The 12,181-nt window shown below is 38.3% G+C and overlaps 1 protein-coding gene across 1 annotated transcript in view; it reads right to left on the reverse strand.

Moving 5' to 3' along the window:
* The window catches only part of FAT4 (FAT atypical cadherin 4), a 126,432-nt gene that overhangs the window by 15,358 nt on the left and 98,893 nt on the right, over positions 1–12,181 (reverse strand). Inside the window, exons 10-13 of the mRNA XM_042048511.1 lie at positions 7,694–7,798; positions 5,460–5,767; positions 1,335–1,420; positions 120–299 (exon numbers count right to left, since the gene is read on the reverse strand). Of these exons, the coding sequence (XP_041904445.1) occupies positions 120–299; positions 1,335–1,420; positions 5,460–5,767; positions 7,694–7,798 (679 nt within the window). The remainder of the gene's footprint in view (positions 1–119; positions 300–1,334; positions 1,421–5,459; positions 5,768–7,693; positions 7,799–12,181) is intronic.

Below are 12,181 nucleotides of genomic sequence, written 5' to 3' on the forward strand. Positions count from 1 at the left end.
GTTTTAAAGTAATTTTTTTCTAACATGAAATATCTATTGGTGTCTGAATGGAACAGCATTCATGACAGCTTCCTTTATTGCAAACGGGGTCCATTTGATCCCATATATAGCAGACGTACTGATCTAAGATTCCTTGAGCTGCCAAAGCCTGGCTGGGCTCCAGGGGACGTCCGTTGACTGCAAACTCCATTATGCAGCCCACAAAATCATGGCTTTCCACCTGTCCTCTCCTCTGAAGGATGGGCTCTACGGACCTGATGCCACCTACAGTAACTCGATTTGGTTGTACATCGAGTGTCCTGTAAAAGAGAAAAATAACTAATCAGTACCAGACATTAGGATAGTGATGACAGCACAGGAACTGCAACCATCAGCTACAGCCTGCAGCTAAAATTCCTCTTTCCAAATTGGTATTTTACATTTAGAAGGGGAGACAGAGAGATCAATAGCACTTGAACAGTTGTAGTGGGTATGACTCTAAATTAACATTCAGTTTGCGTGTCAAAATTTCTATTCACTTGACTGAGCAGTGTGCTTGAGATCACAAAGAATAAGGCTTTGTACCCAACTATAATTTAGATATTAGGTGATACTTAAACAGCAGGAAGACAGACTCATTGTTTTGCTAAGATATAATACCTCTGCTGGGAGAGAAACCCTGTGTGGCAGGAAACATGATTGTGATTATTGTAAGAAATTAGCCAAAGTGATTGGAATTAAAGTTATTGTTATCTCCAAAGATGCAACCCAAAGGCTACTGAGTTAGTTACAGTAAATACAGAATAAAGTTTGTTTTCTTTACTGGACACTGTTTATGAACTCAAAACTGTAACAGAAAACACCTGAAAACAATGTCACAGTAATTACTCTTAGTATTTTTTTTAAAGACAGCAGTAATAAGGTGATTTTATTTCCTATGTCTTTATGAGAAATGAAAGGTGCAATTTAAATAAATACATGACCCCAAACCATTAGGCAATAGATCATATCCTCATTTACACCACAGTACAGGCTACTCATGGCCATGCATTTCTGGACTGCCACCAGAGCCTGGGGACAGAGATGGTGTCAGGAACTGCGGATTTCTGAGCAAACTCCTTGTTATGATCCAGTTCCATGCAGAAATGCAGCCTGACCTAACAAGTAGCAGCACACGTATAAAACCCAGTTTGCTTCCGCAAAGATGGAAGAAACTGACTCTTGGGAGCCTTATCATTACTCCAACTTTCTCTGGCTTTACAGGGAGATTTCTTTTTAATTTTACTTTTAATTTGACTCCAAAAAAATCCCACCCAAACCCCAAACTAACCCCACAAAAATGAAGAAATATTTACCAGTCAGTTGAAACAGCAACGTTGCTAACAGTGCAGTAGCCTGGCTCCTGATCCTCAGAGCAGGAATCCACCGTCAGGGATGCTGCCTGCAAAAGGCATGCACACAAATATGCTGAATGTTACAAGGCTTTAGTCCCCAGCCACATGAACTAGCTATGCTTAAGTGTATCATATCAAGGACTTGTCTAGAAGGGAGTACTTGTATATTATGATGTCACTCAGGATTGCAGGGTGCTTCAGAGCCACTGCTCAACTCCATACTCCACCAACACAGCGAGGACACCACCAAGGTATGGGTAAGAACAGGTGTGGAGCCAACTGTCTGCTTCATACACAGAAGCAGTTAAACACCAGTTTTTCACATTTGGGGAGGATTTCTTTCATATTTGTTTGCTTTACTCCTTGAAAGTGCAGTTATTTTGGCTTGTACTGTATCCTATTCCTGATATGGTTCAGATAATCTGAGCAAAAACCTGCTCCCTCCAATCACAAAGGGTGTTCTTTCACGGCCTTGACCATGACATTAAACATAGTGAGCTTGATAAGAAGCATGTTACAAAAGCTGGGAGTACAAACAGTTAGATTACTAGTTAAAAAATAATAATCCTGGGAGTAGGAACACTGAGATTACTAGTAATAAATAATATCCAACCACTTAATAAAACTCAAAAAGTAACCAAATGGACCTGCTTAAAGTAACCCCTTGACTAAGAGGTCATGAGGGATCTCAACTTTGATAATGGACAAGCATCTGGACACCGAGAGTGTGACTGAGCTGATGTTTAGAGAAGTGCCAGGCATTATCAGTACTTACAGCTGTCTTACTCTTTATTATTACTATTATTATTTTTATCCCCAAGCCATCAAGTCCCAGACAACGAGGTTGCCTCAACCTGGTCTAGTGGAAGGTGTTCCTGCCCACAGCAGGGGGGCTGGAACCAGATGATCTTTCAGGTTCCTTCCAACCCAAACCATTCTGTGATTCTGTGACTACCCATCCAACTTATTTACACTAAAGCTACTCATGGCACTTCTATGTGTAATGTATAAAAGTCTAACCAAAGTTGTCCCTAAAATCATGAAATAACTCCTGCTGATTTAAAAAGAAGTTTTTATTTTATTCCTTATTTAGCAAAGAATTGTCCCCACAGTGATTTATTAATAACAGATGCGCTGAAAGAAAAAAAAAACCAACCAACCCTGAAGGTTAGTTATTCTTTAAAACAAATTTTCAGAAAAATAAACATAATCTCCACAATGTGCATCTCCTCATGTTTCAGCTAGATGTGTGGTACAGTTTTACAGCAAATTTAAATCAAACGCCACCTTTAAAAGTGCCTGGGTTTATATTTTGATTTAGATTACTCTATGGGAGCTGAGCAAGCAGCACTGGCTATCAGTACATCATTACTCTGCAGAGGTTTTTTCTACTGCCTGCAAATAAGTTTGCTAACAACAGCCTGTTGAACTCCCCACAGATTGTCCATGCTATTTCCAAATACATGCTGCAAGCTGACACACTGTATTGACCAAATAAATTCAGAGTTCTTAGTCCTAAATCATGCCCTTCAGTACGATTAAATTTTTCAATTTGCTATTTTTAATGAGAGCTTATCTTGAATTTCTTTCCATACAAATGAGCAAAGTGCTTCTCCCAAGAAATGTCAGTCTGCAGTTCCAAGGCAGATTATAGCCCTGTGTAAATGAAACAATTCAGAGGAAGAATAATAAGCTGGCTGCTCTGTATGCCACCACATGCATACATATTTTCCTTCAGAACATCAACAACAAAAACTGAAATGAGTTTTTTGTTCTTAGCTCAATCAGCATAATCTCCCTAACTTACATTGCTATGTGCTCTGCAAGCCAAGCTCCAACCCCAGCTGAAGGGCTGGATATTTGAGAATATATTTTACTTGGACCAGAGTTCATACAATCTATTTTCTAATGTTAGTCAAATGTTCCTGCTTGTTACTTAAGCATTACTCTACAGTTACCTTGCCACATTATGAGCCTTTCTATCCTGTCACTCTGCAATAGCTCAGGAGTGACAACTTAATGATTTTACCAGTTTCCGATAAAATCCCACTGTGCTGTAGGAAATGACAGATTTGGAATCCTGAAGGGGGCCTATTTTATACAGTTTTGGACACCTGGGAAACATTTTTCCTGTAGCAGAAATATCTAAGACAAAGGCAATTCTCTTCACATACTGTTTGTAAACATTACTGAAAAGGTTTAAACATTAAAAACAAAACAAGCAAAAAAAATTCACATAAAGGTATAGGTTGTCTTAAATGTTTACTTTCAGCCTGAAGCATTCATAGCTGAAATTTTCTATAAATAGCCCTTTTTACGTTCTCTCTTCTTCTATAGTCCTCTGGCACACTGACAAGTAAAACATTTTCTTTCCCTGTTTTTTTTTTCTTCAGTGTACTTCATTTATTTGTTGTAACTTTTACTGTGTGCCCCTATACTTAGCCATTTAAATCTTATTTATAGAAGTAACATTCTACTTTAGTTACTAAAATGGGAACCTGGTATATCTCAAAATTAAGGTGCACCTTTGGGCTTAAGAAGCTGTGATGTACATTATTAAATTTGCAAGATGCAAATTGATATCTGATATCAAGTAACATTAAATCAAAGTCATTGCTCAACATCACAATTACCTTTCATCTTATTTGGATATGTAAGTCCTACAAACACACACAAATTGGATTTGGAAATCCAGCTGAAGAGGGAATTTCACAGAACCATAGAATCCTTTATGATGGAAAAGATCTCTAAGAATCCAACCACTCGCAAGCACTATCAAGGCCACCAGTAAACCATGTCCCCAGCTGCCACATCTACACATCTTTTTAATACCTCCAGGGATGGTGACTCAACCATTTCCCTGGGTGGCCTGTTCCAGGCATTGACGACCCTTCTGGGGAAGCTTTCCTAATACTCAATCTAAACCTCCCCTGCTGCAACTTGAGGCCATTTCCTCTTGTCCTGTTGCTGGTTAACTTGGGAGAAGAGACCAACACGCAGAACAAATGGAGATATCAGATCTTGCACTATGAACTGGAGTTCCAGGCTCAAGGACTAGAGGGGAGACACACTGGGTAGAAGAGTTATTGCTTTTATTCCTTTCATCGCTTCTAGCTTGAAATACACAAACCCAAATGGGGAACCCCACCACATATTACTGTTCCATTACTTTAATTTCAAACATGGGAAGAATATGGAATTCCAAGTATGCTGGCCATTTCTGCCTGAGAAGGGAACTGTTGGGCAATAGTTACTGATTATGGATGGCAAATAGATTTGGTTTCATTTCTAACTCAAACATTGTGGAGTCAAAAAACTTGGCTTGGATTCAAAGAGCATTTGGTTTATGTTCTGCTTTGGAAATATTATTAAAAAATGAGAGAAGAGGAATAGAAAACATTTACTGGAGAAAAAAATGAAGGCAGGAGAGGGGTCAGAGTGCCAGGCATATGGTAATCAGTTGTCCCAGTTTTTGGCAGAGTTCCTCACCTCAGATGCATTCTGGGAGACAAAGAGAGAATTAACTTCCCTCCTTCTCCTCAAAAAAATTCTCTTAATGTAGCACCTTTTAACTCTTTACATGTATGCTACAGAGGAAAACCAGGCTCCCAGTCTGATGAGATTGGTAAAATCTCTGAATTAGCTCAAGAAGGTCAAGGATGCCTGGAATTTTAAGTTTGTCCACTTCTATTCTCCAAATGTTGAGAAAAATTATTTTGAGGCATTTTGCAATTACTGTGGTTAATTAGCATTCCCTGATAATCATCCCTGTAATCTACACCAGTTAATTAGTCCCGTGCGTAGTCATCTATGTCATTAATTATTCCTGGCTCTCATTTTTCACATTGAGAGTATGGGGGCATTTTGCACATGTTTTTTTCATTATACTTTATCATCATCGTACTAAACAAACCACCATAGGGCTTTGAGTCAGTTGGAATAAGACAGAAATGAAGGAGGTTTTTCCCAAAGTTGGACTTTCTGCTAGCAAACCCAATGTCACTGATTTACATTTCTCTGAGTTCCCCTGGAAGCCAAAGTGATTTGGCTGAACTTGCCTCAAATGCTCATTTTAGCGTTCCTTACCATTCCAGCCCGGCGGGCAATGACGGTGTGGAATTGTCCATCAGACACCTTCTTGGCTGTGGTGAGCTTGTATGTGCCACTGCCCAGGTTGTAGGAGAACCTCAACCTCCCTTCTGCTATTTCCAGGGCCAGGAATTCTGCCCGCTCTCCGGTTTGGTTGTCGTGGTTATACAACAGCAAGGCGTTACTCTTTATGGTGGCAAACTTTATATAGATGTAATTATTGTTGGGATCCATACTGGGGAACTCCATGTAGGACAGCTCCTCAAATCCATAACTGTTCAGCTCGCAGTGATTCCCAAAAACACCTGCAAAATGAAAAGCAAAATCTAGGATTGGCGAGTTTTTCCCTCATCGTGCATTCTCCCAGGAGCAAAGTATTGATGTGCACTTGACATGGCTGTGATGCACAGGCTCCTTAAGGAACCTCTGGTGTAAAATTAAAAACACACAGCCAAGTGCTGAGGTACATGGTATTTAAAGTTAAAAATTCAAGTTACAAAGGATAAGTTACAAATAGATACATCTATTGAAAAACATTTCATTGAGCTCTATGACTTCTTTGGAAAACACCAAAACAAGCCAGTTTGACAGCTCTGTCAAGACATGGTTGTTAATTATCATCAGGCATTTATTAATCCAGTTATGGAAATAAATGTGCAAGTTGAGTTTATTTTTCGCTCTGTGGCTGTTATCTCAACTGTTTCTCACTGGATGGTTCATTTTTCATACTTAAGAAATAAGCATGTATGATTAAAACATTATGCCTTTTCATGGTTTTACTGATATGAATATTTTGGTGCATTCTACATGTTTTTTACAGATCTCTGTCACATAATTTCCCTTGATTTTTCTTTCACTGCAGTGACAATAAGGAAAAAACCCTGATTTTATTTATGAATATTAGTTACATTTACAATGGACTATGTCTGTAAGGGAAATTAATAAACCCTGAGTAAATGTACAGTAAAGGAAATAAAAGGGAATAGAGAAATTATTCCACATGTTAATAGAAAAACTTATTCAGCATTAGTTACAAATGCATACTGAGAATGATACTTTTGTGAGAGGGTTTTCAACAACCTTAAAACATTGTAGATGATTTCTGTACATTTCTGGTTTCTTTATTAATCTGTTACGTTTACTTTCATACTTTTCCATATGAGCAATGACAATTTTGGATTAATCTGTATTCAAAATCAATCTTGTTGCAATTGTGTCATGATACCTTAAAATATCCATGTTGTTCTATGTTTTTTTTGGGTTCATTCCACAAACCAAATCTGGGATAATTAAATTCTAAAAATTATGAAACTATTTTGGCACTACTATATGCTTCTCTGATGTAAAATACTGATGTTATTTACAATGGTCTTACTCTTCAGCTCTCCTAAAAGGGCCTGTTACTCATCAGGAGAGCTTTGTTATCATCATTCCTCTTCCTTCACACTGAACTTTGGATATTCTTGGTGGTGAAGGTACTTTAGCCCTGATCCAGCTGTGGTTGAGCTAAGCTTCTTCTTTAGGAAGTCAATGGTCGTGGATCTAAAGATTTCAAGCATCCATTCTTACTTTTGGTTAGTTATACGTATCTATTACTGTATCCTGCAGCCGTAGGGAGGAGAGGAGAGAGATCCAGCAGGCAGGAATGGTGCAGCAAGATTGATCTATTTAATTATTTTACAAACTCTTTTATAGACTTTTTTCTTCATCGTCTAATTGGACAAAGGATCAGCCAAACTCTGAGTTGATTGGCTAAAATCCTAAAACATCCATTGTCAAAATATTTTTCTACTGTACCATAGACAAAGCTCTGCAAGGTCACAGGTGTTCACAGTTTACAGAACTTTGCAACTATCTTCCTGAGAGAGAAAAGTCTCTCAGAGCCTTAGAAAGAAGCAGGAAAATTCCTTGCTAACAGCATTTTTGTATCCACATGTATCTATCTATCCACCTATATCACTAGAAAGACTCTTTCTAATTTTTAGGCTGGATCTTGTTATGTTTTTGTGTGAGGGAGAAAGGAGCTGCTACCAGGAATGACAAATAAAATATTGGTAGTGACCACATCACTTTTTAAATTTTCTTTTAAAGAAGAATAAGTTAATTAAACCTCCAGTTTTTCCAAACCTTGAATCATTTTCAAACCAGAAATCATTTATGCAGGTAAAACTAAATAGAAATATGAATAGGGAAAGGGGAGATGAAGAGGAAAGGAGGAGAAGAGTACTCACCGAAAGGACAGTGGCAGAAATACCCCTCCAGCCCGCTTTGGCAGGACCCACCATTGAAACAGGGGTTGCACTCACAGTAGTTGACAGTGGAGTCACACGTTTTCCCTGTGATGAGGGAACAAAAGCAATTTCCAGGTCAGACTATTCAGGGCACTAGGAAAGTCAGGCTGGTGTTGCAGGTAATGAGGTTATGAACTGACGCTGAACACATGGCCAGGAGAGAGGGTGCCAGGGACTGGCTGTGGGATGGAGAGAGGAATCACAAGACAGGATGCTGGGCTGCTCCCAGCCCTGTCACAGGCATAATCTGTGGCCCAGAGAAAGCAATGTTACTTTTCAAGTGTCTCATTGTGATTATAGGTACTGGTGGACTGTTGTTTTAATTTAACTGAATTTTATTATTTATTTTATTAACTGGGGTCTATAAAAGAGAGATCATGAAATTAAAGGCAACGATGAACTAAAAAGCTGTAAAAAGGTATCTTTTTTCCCTCCCTATTGAATGCAATATACTCATGAGTGCAAAGGAGATACAGATAGCCCTTGCTGGACCCTGTACAGGCAGGTTGTGCTGAACACAGCCTGCTATTGTACATTATATGATTTTTCTTATTTTTCCTCATCAATTACAACCTCCTTCCTGACTCGGAGAGACCACAGTCCTCTGGACCTAGAACAAGCTACTCTGCATACAGTCCTTTCCTAAGCAGACATTGTCACATGTGGTACATATCATTGCCAGAGAACAAACTGAAATCATGTAATTCATTTCAGCAAGGAAGGGAACCAAGAGAAAAAGTGAAGATTTTAACAGATGCCAAATATGGACACAGGGATTCTTTGTACAAAACTAAAATTTTCTTTGTATGGAAACATTAACTACAAAAATACTGGTCCTCATTTCTAAGGTTTTCATTGCTTGGCTTTGATGAGTTTAGCAACACTTCCACTACATCTCACTCTTGGAGCCTGTCTTCTTTTTGCCAGCAGTGTCAGCCTGCACTGCCTATGCTCAGCAAAAACTTCAAAGTATTGTTACGATTGTCCTCCCTGCTTCAATGCAAAAACCTCACAAAACCAGCCACAGTCTTCCAGACTTCTCCTAACTTCATCTCAGCCAGGATATATGCACAAAGCAAGGGCTAAGACTGCCTTAATGCTTGTTTTTGCACTGATAATGAATTATTTTATTTCTTACCCATATGTATAAGTTAAAAGTACAACATGAGCTTGCACAGAGGGTGTCCATTCTTGTATGGCACATATATCTTTTAATTTTACATCTCCCATGACAGGAATGCACAATAGCAAGTCCTTAGAGGTTACTGGTGCTTAGAAGTGTAGAAAATCAGGACTGTGCTTTATGAACTCTGCTACCTTTTTCAGAGTTTCACAACTTAAGTCACCTAATGAAGAAAACCTCCTTTTTTTTCCCCCTCTCTTCTACTTTTCAGTTTAACCTACAGTTTGCAAGCAGCTCTTCCATGTGAGCAGCAGCTCTCCATGTGTGACTGCAAGCAGGATGGAAATGGAGCGCTGGAGGATTCCTGTGGTTAATACGTCACTTGTAGATGCACCATAAATCCAGGAAACTTTTCCAGTGTCTGAATCTAATTATGCTTTGGGGGTATTTATTTATGTTTTATTCTCTAATGGGCATGACTGAAGGATGAGCTAACTTTTTATGTGAGATTTTGCTGCTTTCTTTGTTTTCAATTTATGGTCCGTAGTAGAGATCTTTGACTTATGAAGGAGAGCACACAGCAAGAGTGAGACAGACATGCTTAAAATAGCTCAGTGATGTTGCTTAGTTTTCACAAAAATCAAGTGCAGATAATAAGGCTTACTCAGATTTTTGCAGTTCAATCTAACTAAATACTCTTCTTTTTCTCAGCTAACAGTAAAGCTGGCACATTTGCTGAGTCGGCAAGAGAATATGGATGTTTATTTCAGCTGCACTTACTTTAACCAGTGAATAACAGCATTTTCTTCATGCTTAACTATTGCCTGAAGAGTTCTTGAAACCAACAGAAGTGTGTTCAGAATAACAGAATTATAGAATCATAGAATGGTTTGGGTTGGAAAGGGCTTTAAAAGCCATCTTGTTCCAATCCCCTGCCATGGGCAGGGACACCTTTCACTTGACCAAGTTGCTCAAAATCCCATCCAAGCTGGCCTTGATGAAAACTGCAGTTTGCTGAGTTTATAGATCAATTCTCAGCTGAAATTCTGAAAGATGCAAGGTATTCACTTCTGCATCAGAAAGATCTTTTTCTGAAGACCATGAAAATTAGGAGAATGCTGGATAATTGGTAACAGACAGCATTCAACATTTATCATTCATCACCTCCAGCTGATGCTATCACAGGCATGGGCTTATGCAAAAATGTAAGTTCCTCAGACTTTTTAAATTGAAAAATGTAACAGGAACAGATACCAGCTCAATGCTCTTCAGTTAAGATTTCAGCTGATTTGAGAGTTTTAGTTTTTTGTGGTTCTCTGTGTCCATCTTTTAAAGTGGTTGTTCTAATATTCTAATCTTGCATTTGAAACAACTTCACAAACCTACATTCCTTCATCTTAATGAATCCTGGAAAACAGGAAATGAAGGGTTCAAAGGAAGGGCAGACAACTACTGTAAATCACCAAGCATATTCCCTCCAGAAAGTGATTATTTTAAAAACAAAACCTGTTCATCATTAAGAGATATAATTATAACAGATTGTTTAAACCCTAATGATGCTCTGAGGTAATCAGTCTTTATAATCCTATCCAGTGAAAAGAATGACATTACCTTTTGCAGCATGATGAAGTGAAATGCAGCTGACAAAACATAATAAATCAAAGAAAAGCAAGACTCCGTTTTCAGGTACACCATTATAAAGGTCTGCAGCTCATGTACTCTAATTTACAGTGAACAGAGCGTCTGTCTCAGAAAACACTAATTTCTACTTGCATGCAGTACCATGTAAATATTATTTTATTACCAAGCATGCAAATTCAATTATGAGACTGTATTTTCATTCCAACAGAAGCAGCAAAGCTATGTATATATGGCAAACTGAATTAGAAATTCACTATTTTGGATGCCTCTTTTTTGTTGTTGTTGAAGCACTCAAGGCTTATATTCATGAAGAAACAGTTTGAGACTTTATTTTTACATCCACTGTGGCTATCTGTGATCACATATGAATGCAAATTAAGAGTCCAGGCAGCTGTGTTCTCTTTCTGATGGCAGTATAATAGTGACATAATAGCCTCTATGTCAAGCATTCTCAAACAATCAGTACACTGACATTTGTTTGCAGAGCCTATTGAATATTTAATTTGCAGAATTTCAAATATGCTTTTGCAGACATAAAACGTCTAAATATACTGTGTGTTAATTGTGATCTTATCTAATAAGCTGTGTTGATATTAAACTCTAAAGATATTTTGTCTTTTAATTACACTGGTGCCATTTGTTTTCTGTCTTGATCAATTAATCTCAGGACACTTTAATAACTCTTGATTCTGCAATGGCCAACTGATTAAACAACATCTGACTTCCAAATAGAAACGTCTGCCTCAGTGGCAGTCTATTTTAAGGTTATTTGTGTTGACAAGGAGTTTAAGAAAGCTCCTATCAGATGCCACATTTAATTCATGGCATGAAAGAAATCCAACACTTCAAACTCTAAGAGTATCTCATCACATTCTCTTAGTAAAAATACTCATCTTTTTTTTGAGCTTGTCACATGCAGAGCTCGATTTTTAGCTGACATAAGGGTTGAGCATTAAAGTATGAGCTTTAATACCAGAAGAAATCCACTGGATGTTTCATAAATGTTTCAAATTACAGTCTAGAGGCATACACTGTAGTTTGCTTGCTAGAGTTAATGAAGTGTTTTGCTTCACTGCAACAGCAAACATATGCCCATTTACTCTCTGGTGCTAATGACCGCAAGAGTTACAGGGCATAGGTGCCCTAGAATTATTTTGCCATGCTCCTGGCAAAATAATTTGATGTGCTAATACAACATGAAATAAAATCCTGGACTGGTAACTTAATTAGAACTGCTTGTCAATTAACAACAATTGCTCCTGACCTGAGGCTCAAGAGCACATTTGTGAGGTTCACGCGAAAGATCTCATCAGGGTCCTTGATATTGCACTGAATATGCACTCACTGCTGCAGCTGTGATTTAAATTTAAGTAGTTAAACCTTTACTTTGAGATTAATTAACTTTCTCCTCCATACTCTCCTGCACTGATCTGGTGTAAGAAAAAAACTCAAAGGAACAATGGATCCCCCAATCCCTCCATGGGTTACCGGTGAGCTGTGGTGGTGGCAAGTCCCACACCAGAATGGACACAGCTGTGCTGAGCTAGGCTGCCCTGGGGCATAGGCAATACAGAAATACTCCTTAGAAAAGGCAATGAAAGCCCTACCTAATCTCCTCAGGTTGGATTTTTTTTTTCTGATTTCTATAAAAGGTGGCTATAAGC

Source organism: Corvus kubaryi, unplaced genomic scaffold, assembly GCF_017639235.1.
Source record: "Corvus kubaryi isolate FWS band 111438036 unplaced genomic scaffold, C.kubaryi_AGA036_p1.0 67, whole genome shotgun sequence".
NCBI lineage: Eukaryota > Metazoa > Chordata > Aves > Passeriformes > Corvidae > Corvus > Corvus kubaryi.